The 16,261-nt window shown below is 39.5% G+C and overlaps 2 protein-coding genes across 8 annotated transcripts in view; one reads left to right on the top strand and one right to left on the bottom strand.

Annotated features, from left to right (window-relative positions):
• The window catches only part of Senp7 (SUMO specific peptidase 7), a 108,284-nt gene extending 98,986 nt beyond the window's left edge, over positions 1-9,298 (top strand). For 6 of the 7 annotated variants that reach the window (XM_028867510.2, XM_028867514.2, XM_028867513.2 and 3 more), the window contains 7 exons: positions 1,048-1,140; positions 1,623-1,747; positions 2,606-2,658; positions 3,421-3,464; positions 4,011-4,079; positions 5,172-5,322; positions 7,537-9,298. In XM_028867510.2, coding sequence (XP_028723343.1) covers positions 1,048-1,140; positions 1,623-1,747; positions 2,606-2,658; positions 3,421-3,464; positions 4,011-4,079; positions 5,172-5,322; positions 7,537-7,674 — 673 coding nt within the window. In that variant the 3' untranslated portion in view covers positions 7,675-9,298. The other variant, XM_037209709.1, reaches the window with a different exon arrangement.
• A 1,569-nt stretch (positions 9,299-10,867) lies between these two features.
• Positions 10,868-12,292, bottom strand: LOC114691928 (voltage-dependent anion-selective channel protein 1-like). Its single transcript, XM_037209708.1, is given in 2 exon segments — positions 10,868-11,946; positions 11,948-12,292. Coding segments are annotated over 2 exon segments (852 nt in total). The 5' UTR covers positions 12,269-12,292; the 3' UTR covers positions 10,868-11,415.
• Between the last annotated feature and the right edge of the window lie 3,969 nt (positions 12,293-16,261).

The following is a 16,261-nucleotide window of genomic DNA, read 5'->3' as shown; positions in this document are numbered from 1 at the left end:
TTAAAATGAGAGCATTCAATAAACATACTTCTGATTATTTTACTTATAACAATTAGTTTTTGATATGGTGTTTACTCTGTCGTATCTTTTTAGCTCATTCTGGATTTTCTCTTAGTCCTAATGTTTACTCATATGGTTAAATATTGTCCAGATGAATAAGGTGGGACAAAGATGTGTACTTCTTATATTACTTGATATATAGTACGTAGAGATTGAAGACTTCCTTCTAAGGCACTGAAACAGAAATCAGAAATCTCCTTTGTGCCATTTTAAGTGCCCATTTTCTTTGTAGATTTTTTTTACATCCAAAATTGGTTTGCTATAACTCTCCCTACCCCCATAGTTAAAAAAAAATAAGCATAACAAATGTGTGTGTGTGTTCAAGGTGGCTCTTCTAGATGGTTTGATAGAACTCTTTGTATCCTTTTTTGGCATTGTATTTTAGTTACTTCATGTGTGCTTTCTTTTACCTTTAAATTGTAAATTTGTTTCAATCAATTCAGGTTATTTTTCATTATTTGTTCTTTGGAAATGAATCAATATCTGCTGCAGAAGTAAAAGGAAAACGGATGAGGATCAGTAGGTACCCTTAGCCTTGTCCTGTAATTTCCTTATGTGTGAAATGAAGGGAGATGAAGTTTATGTTTTAAAATTAAAGACAAAAACAGAAAAACCCAAAACAAACAAACAAACCCCCAAACAACCCTCAATTCTTCTTCCCCACTAGGTTTTAACACTTAGCACAGAGAGAACAGTTGGGTGACTTTGTTAAGGTTTGATGATACTCTACATAATCCCTCAGCGGAGCAAAGCAGAAGGAATTAGGTTTGAACATGTTTATGCTCAGTTGCTGAGCCCCTTTGGGATCTACAAAGCAGTAGCAACGTGCCAGCTTTCCTCTGTTTATTCCACTACTGCTTGTGGGAATCAGATGTAAGAACAATCAAATAGAGTTCTGGCATGTTAAGTTACATGCATTGAAGACAGTGGTTTAATAAACCTTACAACTTTTAAATAAGTCTGTATATATGTCTTTCCTATTCCTAGAATGGCTCAGAGGAGACATAGAAGAGTAAGAACATGGACTCGCCACATAAACATTTTTAATAAAGACTACATCTTTGTACCTGTAAATGAGTCGTGAGTACTTTTGACTATTTGAAAACCAGTTAGGGTTTAAGAAAAAAATATTTGAAGTATAATCAATAAAAAGCATGGACATATAAAAATGCCTTCAATGTTGTAATAACTAAAGCAATTAATTTTTGTTTTAAGAACTATTTTGTAAACTAAAAATATCAGAAGAGAATACCTTCCTTAAATTCTAATACAGAAGAAATGATGTTATTGGTCTGCTTATTAATAGAGATCCTGAAAAGAAATACCGAATTATGAAGGTAGATAACATTTGCGCTATTCAGACAGTACATTACAAACTTCTATTATGGCCTTGATAAATCGTGGCTATTAGTGTATCATGTATGTTCCATCTTATGTGAGATGCTATAGTGGATGTCTTCATAGTAAGGTGTTTATCATATCAACCATCACAGATGTAGCTCTAGAAGATTCTACGTTGTGGAGATTTGGTCTATTATTAAGACTACAATTCTTTTCAACAGGTCTCACTGGTACCTCGCAGTCATTTGTTTTCCATGGTTAGAAGAAGCCATGTATGAAGATTTTCCACAAACTGTGTCCCAACAGTCCCAGGATCAGCAGTCTCAGCAGGACAGCAAAACAACAGGTGACAGACATTGTTAATAACAGTCACAATAATACGCAGAGTAAGGGAAACAATATGAAGTTAGCAGTCTGTTGTTGATTATGAAACTTAATAAAAGGAATACAAAATGTTTGAAATTCTCCTGATACCCAAAATATAATTCTAAAGTCATACCATTGATGCTAAGTTTTATCGTAGCATTTTAAGAGAATAGCCTTGCTAACATGACTCAGAATTCATGGTATGACTCTTCATGTATCTTAAAGTCTAATTTAATACACTTCTTACATACTAGTAATTCAGAGGCAACATAGTAGCTCATATTTCTTCTATAATTCTCTTGTGACATCAAATTTTAAGTAAGCAAATAAGCCTATTTCCTTTGGAAAAAAAGATAAAAATTAAGTGTTTTGTAGCTGTAACCTAATTAGCAAGCAAAATTGATAGTAGCTTTTCTCCCTCATGCTATCCAGAACCTGGGGCGTGGGGGTGGGAAACTGTGGGGACACCTGTTTGTTCTCTATCCTTTCTTAGCCTTTTGAGCTTCAAAAGTTACAAGAACCGTTATATGAGAAGTTAACTACCCTCCACATGAAAGTACACATTTTTGTTAGTTTGCTGTATGTGAAGATAGTCTTTTGGGAGGAAATGGGCCCAGCCAATTCGTATTTCAGGTTTTGTTTCTGAGGTTTTTATATTATTATGTGGTAACAGCCAATCCTTACCAGTTTTATCCGTTTGTCTAAGTTTTCTCATAATACTGACCATAAAAAATGTTTTTTCTTTAATTAGTACTGTGGATACATCTTGAAGTTCAGATTATCTAAATTATCTGTGTTAACACACAATAAAGACTCATAGTGACTTCTTTGTTATTAGACAATGATCTACATACCACTTCAACAGTGTCTTCGAGTGCAGAGGATTCCCAAGTAAGTGTGTTCTATCCAGATATGGAGAAAGGAAAACTCATAACAATTACGAAGTTAACTATAAAATAGGGCCTGCCTAAGTGGACTGAGATGAGTGTTAGTGACTCATAATTATATTGTGCTCCTTTTTGATTATTTCAACCATTTTTGGGAAAGAACATGAAGTTACCCTTCTTGCCGATTTGTTTAGTTTGTTGTCAGCTTGCTCTCTTAGAGATTCATTGTGTTTTTTAGAATAACAATGGCACTAAGATGGTCTTTAAAGAAATCAGTTTGATCGATTCACTGAGGAATCTATGAACGAACCATTGTCAGCAAAGCTCACAATTGCTAATGCTTTTCCTCTCGTCATAGATAAATACCTGGATTGCTTCTCAGCCTTTGGCTCAGATCAAGTGCAGATTAGAACCGTTTCTTGTCTTCAAAGGGAAGAAATGTGTCTCTCCAGTCTCAATTGAGTTACAGAAAGTGTGCAGACACTTTCTGTATCTTACTTGTCTTTAAGAGAATAAGTGAATAAAAATAAAATCTTATGTTATTGCATAGGCTAGGTTAAAGCATCTACGTGAAGTCAGTTTGAAAGTGTATCAGTCAGTGAGTTTGGAAAATGGAGTGAGCTTGATTTGTTTTAAAGCTAACTGTTGAGAAAGAACATTTACTTGAAAATTTAATTTCAGTATTTGAAATACTTTAAGGACTAAGTGGCTGTTAATGTATTTAAACTAGCTTAAATTGCAAAGACAAAAATTCATGTTATTTCAGAGTACCGAGATGAATATGTCAGTACCAAAGAAAATGTGTAAAAGGTAAGTCCATATAATAATAATAATAATAATAATAATAATAATAATAATAATGTAAAGGTTTGAAAATGATGTATTTTAAAGAATTATTATTTTATGTGTATGAATGTTTTCCTGCATGTGCTCAGAAGAGGGTGTGGGATGCCCTGGAACTGAGTTGTGAGCTGCCATGTGATGCTGGGAACCGAGCCCATGTCTTCTGCAAGAACAAGTGTTCTGAACCAAAGAGCCGTCTCTAGCCCTCAGCTTTGTTTGTTTATTTATTGTGTGTGTGTGTGTGTGTGTGTGTGTGTGTGTGTGTGTGTGTGTGTGCGCTCATGCACGTGCCATGGCACAGCACACGTGTGGAGGTTTGAGGACAGCTTTTGGGAATTGGTTCTCTCCCTCCACCATGTGAGTTCCCACCGTTGAAGTCAGGTCATGAGACTTACAGGCAGTTCCCTGGTGAACTCTCTCACCAGCCCTGGATGTTTTCTTTGTTTGTTTGTACTTGGGTATTCATCTTTATATAAGTCTGTACATCTTGATCTCTTCCTTTGTGTTTTAAAGGCCGTGTATTCTCATACTAGACTCCTTGAAAGCTGCTTCTATACAAAACACAGTTCAGAACTTACGAGAGTAAGTAATGACAGTTTTTACATTCAGTCTGTTTTCTAAAATCTCAGCACTTTTGAAACTACCTCAGTATTACTGAAAACAGCCCTGGAGATGTGGGGTCGGGGAGTATAACATTAGCACTCAGAGGCAGTGTAGTAGCCTAACAGGCAAGAGGACCACAAACTCAAGATCTGCTCCGGAGAACAGTGGACTATCATAGTGAGATCCTGGCTACAATGAAGAGAGATTGATGGCACACCATGGTAGTAATTGTATTTCTAACGTACTTAAATGAACCTGAAAATCTGATTGCCAACAACATCCTCCATTATGTGTTAACAGTGAAGGGTTTAGATTTGTCAAAGGAAAATTCAAAATTTTTATTTGTAATTGAGCAAAAACCATAATTTTATGCAACATTGCAGATATTAGTGATTATCAAAAATAAAACCTGAAGCAAAAGTAGACACCTGTAAATTTCTATTTGTGTATGTATGTTTGTGTATGTGGGTGTGTATGTGGAGAGAGAGAGAGAGAGAGAGAGAGAGAGAGAGAGAGAGAGAGAGAGAGAGAGAGAGATCTTACAAACATTTTAAAGTCATGTCGGTGGGTTGTGGGGTGGTGGCAAGCTTGTGCCTGGGCCTCAGTGTGGAGGTGAGAAGAAGCTTGTGGGAGCTGGTTATCTCTTCCACCCTCTGGGTCCTGGGGATCTAACCCAGGTTGTGAGGGCTTCGTAGAAAGAAATTCTGATTGAAAGTGCCTTTACCAGAAGGCACTAGAGAGGAATTTCATAATTTAATATAGGTGCTGAAAACAAAATTTAAAAGCTGTGTGTTAGCTTACTTCATAATATAAATAATTTTGTGTTATTGAAACTGTGAACATTAGGTTGTTAAAAACTCTAGGTTTCATTTGAAATCACATCACTTTCTTCACTGTGGCATTTGTGAAGGCTCATAAATTACAGTTGTATTGTTGAAATTCTGTCTTTGGAATTTTAATTTGAAGCAACAGATTTTGCAAAGGAGGTGTTTTCCTCCTTTGTAGAGAGTGTTGCAGACTGATCAAGATTTCTGCTCAAGTCACTCTCCTGTCTCCTGTTGACTATTTCAGGTATCTGGAGGTAGAGTGGGAAGTTAAGCGAAAAACTCACCGTGAATTCAGTAAAACCAACATGGTCGACCTATGCCCTAAAGTCCCTAAGCAGGATAATAGCAGCGACTGCGGAGTCTATTTATTGCAGTATGTGGAAAGCTTCTTTCAGGTATGTGCAGATACAGATTTTTTTTTTTTTAAATTCATAGATACAAATTTCTGGCCAAGAAGAGGCAGGAAAATGTGAGTAGGCAAGGACATATAGAAAAGACATGGAGGCCACAAATGACCCCATAGGAGAATCTGAGACGTTTACAATTATTTGATTATTATGTTAAATCAAATAAAGCCATAGATGAACAAAATGGATGAAGACATGAAATACAGAAAATATCAAATGAACAGTCTAGAGTTGAAAACATGCAACACTCTATTAAGAACTTTCATGGAGTTCTTAATGTGGTAATACGTGTATGTATGCCCATGTGATTAGGTGGCTGATCCATGAGGATGAGAAAACAGAAAAATTCACATAAAAGGATAGGTCCTCATTTAGGTGGGCTGAGGGCTACCTAGTAGCCTTTTTGACATAAACCTTATGCAATAGGACACTATCCTTTGTGTTGTCCTGCATTCATGGCTGTCCTGGGATGCACATGACCTCAGGGCTGCAGGCTGGATGCACCTGGTAGCACACCAGATACAGCAGATAGAATTGGAGAACTTGATGGTAACAGAAAGTGTCCAAAGGTAGTTCATGGAGTAAGAAAATGTACAGAAGAGACGGGTCTAACAGAATGCAGGTCTCATTTTCATATAATTGGAGTCCCAGAAGGCTTAGCGAAGGATATCATAGCTAAGGAAACAATTGGAAGCATGGCTATTATTTTCTAGTTCATAGAGACTTTATTGGAATGTAGCAGCATTAAAGGCAAATCTTTAAATGGCAGGGAATCACAGCCTTTTCAGCAACAGCTCACTTAGCTCCGGCACTAGCAGCATCACTGAGGAAGATAGGTTTTTGACCAGAAGTCTATGTAGAGAATTCTCGCCTGCAGTCTTTACTATTGGGAGGAATGATACTGCATAGTAAAAGATGTTGCACATTATAGAAATTATTACATAATTATTACATTGTACTTAGTCCCTGCCTTGTAGTCCACATTGGAACTTCATTATAGGTAACTGTTCTGGTCCTCTAGTATTGTTTCCTAGTAGGTTTTGATTTAAGTTTTAGAATATCCAGTGGACCTTTTTAAGTGATTTATTCTTACTTTGTTACATAATTCCAATTGTAGGTAGCCTCAGTCAATAGAAATATGTTAAATATAGAATCACCATGTAAAATTCCTGGGAGAAGCTAAAAATTCTAAACCTATGTCTTGTAGATTTGTGTACTAATGTAGCGTTGACCAGGTTAAAAACAGGCTTGAGGAGTCAGTGGGTTTCCTTAAAGAAAACAATACAAATTTTAGTAAAAAAAAAAAAAAAAAAAAAAAACAAACCAGGCAGTAAATCATCATGTAGGCATTGGTCCATAGGGTCACTGACAATGAATCATCCTGAGATTCCAGTCAGCCCATCCTCTCACCCTTCTCCAAGATATAAGTCCTTACACTAGCCTTCTAACAGCTTCTTCAAATTTATAAAACCAGGTAAGGGTAGCCTTCCTTAGCAACTAAAAGAAAGTTATAAGCAAGGAGAAATAACTTTGTAGTTGCAACTCAACTTTGCCATTAAATTAACACTGTGGAGCCAGGTGGTGGTGGTGCACACCTTTAATCCTAGCACTTAGGAGGCAGAGGCAGGCAGATGTCTGTGAGTTTGAGGCCAGCCTGGTCAACAGAGGGAGTTCCAAGACAGGCTCCAAAAACTACACAGAGAAACCCTGTCTCGAAAAACACAAACAAACAAATTAACACTGTGGAAACATAATTGTTCTGGAAGCTGTTTCTTACCCTAAAAGACAACTTTTAGTGGGATTTTCCATGTTTACAACTCTGGAAATCTTTATCCAGGGATTTCTCCATAATAGTTTAACAAAATTAGTACGTTTTCAAAATAATCTGATTTCCAAGTTCTGCTGAATCATTCTTTACACGTTGTAACCACTCAGACATTCAGTGTAACAGAGTAGACTAGTTAATTTAATGTTCAAAAGTGAGCAATTTAATGAAAATGTTCTAAAATGGATTGCGGCCATGTTTACCCAGTTGAAAAACTCAAAACTAATTGTGTGCTTTATGTGAGTGCTGTGGTATGGTATGCAACAAGCTGTTGATTTTTTGAAAGGTATCATTTTTCCATTTCCTATAAAAGTGAGATTTGGAAAAACTGAAATCATGATGTCACACTAATGGCATTCTTTCTTTCCTCTTTCTAGGACCCCATTGTTAACTTTGAACTCCCAATCCACTTGGAGAAATGGTTTCCTCGCCATGTGATAAAGACCAAGAGGGAAGACATTCGCGAGCTCATCTTGAAACTTCATTTACAGCAACAGAAAGGCAGCAGTAGCTAGTTAATCCGCAGGCACAGCGCATGCTCTCTAAGCTTACTGGAAAGCCGCTTACCAGCATTTCTGTCAGCTTACCGAGAAGGAAGGAACTTGCCGTAGTCCATAAGTTGTTGAAATGTATATGGTGTTTTGTTTGAGTCGTTGGGCTCTCACAGCTAAAGGTGTCATAGAAGCACTTATAGAAATTAAAATTTCATAAATATATTTTTATGATGAAATATGCTTGGATTATGCAATAGCATATGTAATGTGGGAATGTTTTCGTAAGTAATAAAACTATGTGATCAGTACTTCCACATGACTGGGTGTTGATGGGAGTTAGGTGCTCCCTGGTGCCAGCCCAGCCCTTGTCAAGTTTGTTGACAAGTCACATCATATTGTAACTCTCTTCTTTGCAGCTCAAGCATGCAGTATGAATACTGTGTATTTTTTTAAAAAAGGAACTTAGTATCAAGGCTTCAGAAAATGCCATTCACGGCATCCCTTCTGTATAGTGTGAAAAAAGAATACCGTTAGATAAAAATGTACCCTTTCAAAGTGCAGCTTATTATTCTCAGTTGCTAAATGCAATTACTCTGCTCGGATCCCCTCCTCCTCCTCCTCCTCCTCCTCCTCCTCCTCCTCCTCCTCTCTCTCTCTCTCTCAGTGTCATAAACAGAGGTCTGAGACATGAGCTCATTTGTTCAGATAAAGCGTGGAACAAGTTTTAAGTACCAAATAAGTTCTAAAAAATGTAGCTAAGCTTTGTTTATTTGAGGTATAGCTATATAAATACTCATTCCTACATTACCCCAGATTGTGTGTATACAGTTTCTATAAAAGATAAAATTGGTGTCCTCCTAATTTTAACAGACAGAGTACCTTTAAACTTCTATTTATTATTTAGAACCAAATATGTAATTTTATACCTTGGTTACCCACTATTCATCTGCAAAGCCAGATTTCTCATTTCTTTTATATTTTTAAGTTATAGTTTTTAAAGATGTATGATTCCCCCAGGGATCTCACACATATAGCACCTAATATTTTATTAAATATTCAGGTAACAGTTCTACTGAATTTATGTGATGATGGTGGTATTATCTATTAAACAGTTTAGAATCCTAGGTTATCAGAAATATTTTGAGGGAGATATGATCTTACTGTTTTCTCAGATAATGGGTTTTAGAATATTATGTTAAACATCTCTTGGATTTAGTTAGGACTGTGTGTGTGTGTACAGCATTTGAAGCAAAGGCAAAGTAAGGTAAACTAGGAAGTGACGTGGGGTTGTCAGTCAGCCTTAGTGTCCCCAGTTTCTGTTGACCTTGTCTCTTTGCACAGTTCAAGATACATGGATTTCGGAGATTTCACATGGCAGTGGTTATTAATTGCATCTTTCATTCCCAATTGGTGTGTGTTGGGGAGAAACTTTTTTTTAAAGTGGCTGTTAATTGTTTTGTACATCAAATTTTGGAAAGCCAGTATATGAGATACCTTGTAATTTTTGTTTGTGTGTTTTTCAAAGATACCACTGTCCTTCATCATGTTTTGGAGACTGTTTAAAATTTGTTTTCCTAAATTCATGTAGAAATAATGATTTGAGGATGTCAACATTTTATATTAAACATGTTTTCAATTCATTAAATTGAGGTATAATTTTTTCTTAAATATGAAGCACTGCTAGAAATGGGTGACGTGGTCACCCATTTGATGGGTGACAGTGAAATCACCCCTGTGATGGGTGACGGTGAAATCACCCCTGTGAGGGGTGACAGTGAAATCACCTCCTGTGATGGGTGACAGTGAAATCACCCCCTGTGATGGGTGACAGTGAAATAATCACCCCCTGTGATGGGTGACAGTGAGATCACCCCTGTGATGGGTGACAGTCAAAACTCTCACAGTATTGTATAAAATGACTTAAGGATATGTATGGGGAGTATACAGGAAACATAAATATTTATGTTTATTATGCTAGAATTATATTTTTAACTGTATTGTGTCCTCCTGCATATACCCTGTAATTGGATGTTTAATTTTTCTTCATATTTTAGCAAATATACAGTGAATTTGATTGTCTTTTTGTTTAAAGGAAAATATTTTTACTTCAAGTTGAGCAACTTAATTAAATAAGAAGTGTTCCCCAAATCCATAATCCAAAATGCTCCTAAATCTGAAGTATTCTGAGCAGGAGTATAATATGACAAGTAGAAAATTCCATACTTGACCTGTGATGGGTGACAGTCAAAACACTAAAAGTATTGTGTACAATTACCTCAGGATATGTATGATGAGTGTATACGAAACATAAATGAGTATCACACATAGACTTGGTCCCTTCCCTCAAGTCATGCATTTGCAAATATTCTAAGATTCAAAACATACAACTCTTCTGCTCCCAGATTTTTCCTGTGATATGCAGCTCCCATTGTCTACTACCCAGCAGTACACACAAGAAAGTGAACGCCAGGGTTATTGGGTTCAGTGGTAAAGGCATTGGCTGTGTAAGCCTAGTGTTCTAGTTTGCTTTCTGTTGTCCTGGTAAACACTATAACCAAAGCAACTTGTGGGGGAAGGAGTTTATTTCATACTTCCAGATCATAGTCCTTGAGGGAAAGAAACCAGGGCAGGGACTTGAAGCAGAAACCGTGGAAGAACACTGTCTGCTGGGTCGATCTCTCTGCCAGCATTTTGCTAGACACACACACACAAAACCAAACTTTTCTTTTTGAAAGCAAACTTTTTTTTTTGGTTTTTCAAGATAGGGTTTCACTGTGTAGCTTTGGAGCCTTTCCTGGAACTCACTCTGTAGCCCAGACTGGCCTCGAACTCACAGAGATCTGCCTGGCTCTGCTTCCTGAGTGCTGGGATTAAAGGTGTGCACCACCACTGCCCACTGCAAATACTTTATTTATTAATTAAAAGTTTTATACATTTTGATTTTATATCTAGTCACTATTATCCCCCCCTTTTTTTGAGGTTTCAATATTTTATTCAAGTTTTATTTTAAGTGATGTTAATTACAGCATTTGAAGGGGAGGAGCTAATTCCACACAAAATGGAAGACTCTATAATGTACCCATTAAATTGCTAAAAAATAGAGTGGTGAGACTCTAACAGAGGTCACTTTAGATCCCCAGTGTTGTCATGGTGTGACTGCAATCACCTGCACAGCTTAACGCTGGAGATCCCGGAAGCTGTTTCAGACGAGAAAACCACACCACAAGGAAGAATTAAGTCCTGAATGACTGGCTCTATCATGCCCACCCTCTCCACCCTAAAATGGCACAAAAGAAATAGCTAACCAGAAGGGTACTTTTGGTGTAAAACAGGTAACTGATGGGCTAGGATGGGAAGAGGGCACGGAGATCTGTCTAAAACAGTCCCTTTCACACAGGTGTGTGCATGCTTCTCAGCAGCTAGGATCGGGACACCAATGCTCAGGAAGTCACAATTTCATCTGTGGACTCTACAGATTGACAAAGGACCCGCACATCCCCAGCTTCCACCTGGGGCCTGACATCTCTAGAGGGGCTCCTCCCCAACCCACGTCTACAGCTAAAAGGACCCTTTCAGGAATGGGGTTTTTGGTGTACCTCTGAAATGGTAAACGCCTTAAAGCCAAGTCATCCTTAGCCTGGAGATCTAACGTGGTATTTATCAATTCTTGCGTCCCCAACATACAACATTAAAAGGTACACTAAATTCTGAAGGTAGCTATACTGCAAAATAGTTTAAAATTAACGATTGTACAATATTCATTTATGCTTGAAATTCCAGTCCTAGACCAAGCTTGTGGCCACCCGCATTGACGTTCTTGCCAACCAGCAGAGCCGACAGGGTCAGTTTGATACCTGGCTTTAGGGTCTGAGTGTACCCTAAGCCGATGAGGCTAGAGTTGTTCACTTTGGCCGAAAAGCAGGCATCAGGGTCGACCTGATACTTGGCTGCTATTCCTAAGCGAGTGTTACTGTTTCCTGCTGTCCAGGCGAGATTAACAGCGGTCTCCAACTTCTTGTTCACCGTCTGATAAATGGAGCCACCAAACTCTGTCCCATCGTTCACATTAGTATGAAGCTGGAATTCGTCCGTCTTGTAGCCAACGGCAAAGTTGCTCTGGGTCACTCGGGACTTCGCGGTCTCAAAATTCATCTGGTAGCCAGCCAGCCAACCCTCATAGCCAAGCACCAGAGCGCCACGGATCGAGGGCCGGGCGATGTCAAAGTCCACATCACAGCCCAGGTTGATATGCTCCCTCTTGTACCCTGTCTTGATTTTAGCATTTTTTTTCCCCAGTGTTAGTCGAGAAGGATGAATCAAAGGTCAGCTTCAGTCCACGCGCGAGCTGGTCTTCCACGGTGATCTCGGTACCCAGGGTGTTGTCTGTGTTCCACTTCTCTGTCAACATCAGCCCGTACTCAGTCCATCTGTACTTGGTTTCCAGGCTGCCGTTCACTTTGGTGGTCTCTGTGTTGGCGGAGCCTGAGCTGGTCAATTCCAATCCATTCTCAGACTTCGTTTTCAAATCAAGTTTTAGTAAGCCAAAGCCGTAGCCCTTGGTGAAGACATCCCTGGCAGACTTGCCAAGATCAGCATATGTGGGAGACACAGCCATCTTCTCGGAGGCGGTGACGGCGGGGGCTGCAACGAGCAGGCTGGGAGAGCAGGGAGCAGGTATTATCCCCTTCTAATGCCTGTAGCAGGCTTTCTTTTAGGCCACTAACCAACTCCCAAGTCATGCCACAAAGACTTAATATTAGTTATGAATGCTTGGCCTTTTCTTATGCTTGTTTCATTAGCTCTTGTAACTGAAATGATCCTGTTTCTTTTCATTTACGTTTTGCTGTGGGGCTTTTGAACCTTCCTTTCCTTCTGTGTATCTTACTTTCCTGCTGGCCCCATGGCTGGCTGGCAGCTGCCTGGCTTCTGGCCCCGGTCTGTCCCTCTCTTTCTTCCTTATTTTTCTAGCCTAGATTTCTCTTCCTACTTATTCTCTGTCCACCGCCCCCGCCCATTCTTCTCCTGCCTAGCTATTGACTGTTCAGCTTTTTTATTAGAGCAATCAGGTGCCTTAGGCAGGCAAGGTGAAACAAATGCAACACATCTCTTCATAATTAAATGCAGCATAAACAAGTGTAACACACTTTTACATAGTAAAAATAATATTCCTTAGCATAAATGTAACACCTTTACATAGTTAAAATAATATTCCACAACAAATGCCCACAATACCTTCCACTTTGTTACCCAACTTCATGCCCTTTTTGTTGTTTATTAAGGTTTTTCTGGTCTAATTAGTGCTTCTGTATGAGCATGGGTTTGGGGACCACCCACTGGGGCATGGACCTCCTTTTCATCTATCTTTTTTTTTGTTTTCCTTTTATTTTATTATACAATACCATTCAGTTCTACATATCAGCCACGGATTCCCTTGTTCTCCCCCCTCCTGCCCCCTCCCCTTTCCCCCAGCCCACCCCCATTCCCACCTCCTCCAGGGCAAAGCCTCCCCCGAGGACTGAGATCAACCTGGTAGACTCAGTCCAGGCAGGTCCAGTCCCCTCCTCCCAGACTGAGCCAAACATCCCTGCATAAGCCCCAGGTTTCAAACAGCCAACTCATGCACTGAGTACAGGACCCGGTACCACTGCCTAGATGCTTTCCAAACAGATCAAGCCAATCAACTGTCTCACTTATTCAGAGGGCTTGATCCAGTTGGGGGCCCCTCAGCCTTTGGTTCATAGTTCTGATATCCAGAATATATAAGGAACTCAAGAAATTAGACATCAAAACGACCAACAGTCCAATTAAGAAATGGGCTATAGAACTAAACAGAGAATTCTCAACAGAGGAAACTCAAATGGCTGAAAGACATTTAAGGAATTGCTTAACATCCCTAATCATCAGGGAAATGCAAATCAAAACAACTCTGAGATACCACCTTATGCCTGTTAGAATGGCTAAGGTCAAAAAACACTGAAGACACCTTATGCTGGAGAGGATGTGGAACTAGGGGAACTCTCCTCCACTGCTGGTGGGAATGCAAGCTTGTACAACCACTTTGGAAATCAATATGGTGCTTTCTTAGAAAACTGGGAATCAATCTCCCCCAAGATCCAGCCATCCCACTCTTGGGCATATACCCAAGAAATGCTCAATCATACCACAAGAGCACTTGCTCAGCTATGTTCATATCAGCATTGTTTGTAATAGCCAAAACCTAGAAACAACCTAGATGCCCTTCAACTGAAGAATGGATAAATAAATTGTGGCACATATACACAATGGAATACTACTCAGCAGAGAAAAACAATGACATCATGAGGTTTGCAGGCAAATGGATGGATCTAGAAAAAGTCATCCTGAGTGACTATCTTATTACTGCCTAGGCCCACCTCCCCGGTGGCAGTACTGCATACGATAGTGGGCCAAGCTCTCCCCCACCAATCAGCAGTCTAGACAGTTCCCACAGTCACGGTCTCAGGTCAGTCTGGTCTGGACAGTTCCTCCAATGAGACCCCCTCTCTCCAGGTGACTCGATTATATATGAACTTGACAATAAAAAACTAACCAGGACACATAGTGACCTGAGTTTGGTTCCTGGAACCCACGTGAAAGCAGAAAGAGAGAACTGATTTTATAAGTTGTTCTCCAACCTCCGCAGGTGAGCTGTGCCCTGCGCACCCACATACACATTATGTACATGTGCAAATATAACACACGCATACTAATCATAAATTAAGAAATGGGCTCTTCCATTTTTGAAAGCAAATGCTTGTTTCTGGACAGATGAACAAGTGTAATAATTTGGTAAGAACAGAGTTTGAGAGTGTGGTGAAGCTCAGCCTAAAGGGTATAATGTTATTAGCACAGGATATTAGTGAGAGGCAATAGACAGTGCAAAGCCTGCTAATGGCCAGAGCTTATTTGTAGAGAAGATACAAATTTTAACTTAAAACTCTTGAGATTGGGGGTGGGGCGGGGCGGGGGGGGGGGGGGGAGCAGCTTTTGTTTGTTTTGTAAGTCCTATTCAATAGGGTAGTGACTGAGGACATTTTAAGCATCTTTTTTTTTTTTCTTTTGTTTTTTTGAGACGGTTTCTCAGTGCAGTTTTTGGTGCCTGTCCTGAATCTCACTCTGTAGACCAGGCTGGCCTCGAACTCAGAGATCCCTCTGACTCTGCCTCCCGAGTGCTGGGATTAAAGGCGTGCGTCACCACCGCCCGGCTGTCTTAAACTTCTTAAAAATCATCTATTATTTTTTGTGGGGGAGGGATCAGGAAGTGAAACGTCTCAACTTGTCATAGAGCTGTCTTCATCCCGGTCCAGCCTGCCTGTTCATCCTTCCATTCTCTCTCCTTTGCAGTACAGAATCACTCACTCATGCTCTACTTCTGCTCTCTTAACTGAGCCCGTGTCTGTGGATCGTGTAGACTTTGCCCATCACGTGTCAGAAGACAGGGCTCTTTGTAGATGAGGCCTCCTGCCATTGTGGCCTACATTTGCTCAAATGATCTCATCTGCAACACTGCATTCTTTTGGGGGGACTGGAGAAGTAAAAGTGTCAGGAAGACCTCAGATGAAGGTGTACCCTACTTAAAATTTACCGTGGTCACAGCAGTGTGAGGTATTTTTCAACAAGGTGTATGTGGAAGCAGGTAATCAACTATTGTTTTGTGAGTGTGAATGCCTGGAGTTGGTTTTGTTTCTAAGTAGGTTAGTAATCATTCTAATATGTTCATTTTAACTCGGCGTCTGATGTAATTTGTAACTGCAGCACTTCAAGTCCCAAGCACTTTAGGACAAGTGGTACCTAAGTCTGTTACCCAGTGTTTGCTACACACACACACACACACACACACACACACACACACTGAACTTTCCTCTTTTGAAAGCAAATACTTTTTCAAATAATACTTTTAATTTATTCTTTAAAAACTTAAGCATTTTAATCATATCTATGCATCATTATCTCACTCGACTTCATGACCTCTTTTTATGTTCTTTATTGACAGCTCTCTGGTCTAATTAGTGCTTCCCATGTCAGCGTGGATATGGGGGCCATCCCCTGGGGCACTGACAATCTTCTAGTAGTTGTGTCCCCAAAGGAGAGTGACTCCCACAGCACCCAGCCATTAACTGCTATAGTAGCTCTTTCACCAAGGGCGGGATCTCAGGGATCCTTCCCCATGCATGCTAGGATTTTCGTGAATATTTATTTCCAAGTAACACTGCACATTGCTACTCCTCTTTCTAAAACGCCCCTTGTAACCCTTGTGCTCAAAGAATAATCATACAGAATAATTCATCCTTCTGTTCCTTCATAGAAATCTGTATAGAAGTTTGATCATTTTTATTCCACATACGTATTCTTTTACCTGTGGGCTACAGGGCATCAGATACTGGAAACGTTTTTGCATTTGAAAAGGTTTTTCTCAGTCCAAGTACAGCAGTGTTTCCAGGCTGCCTTGGTTCTTGGGAGCTTTTCATTCTTTGGAGTAGGCCAACAAAAACAATAATTTCCACCAGTATTTGTTAATTAAGAGTTTTCCTGTGTTTGCAATTGTTAACAAATATTTAAGACTTAGAAATTTTTTCATTTTTTTCCCCTC

The sequence above is a fragment of the Peromyscus leucopus genome, chromosome 12 (assembly GCF_004664715.2).
Source record: "Peromyscus leucopus breed LL Stock chromosome 12, UCI_PerLeu_2.1, whole genome shotgun sequence".
NCBI lineage: Eukaryota > Metazoa > Chordata > Mammalia > Rodentia > Cricetidae > Peromyscus > Peromyscus leucopus.
The sequence above is the reverse complement of the archived record's forward strand: the minus strand, read 5'-3'. Positions and strand labels throughout refer to the sequence as shown.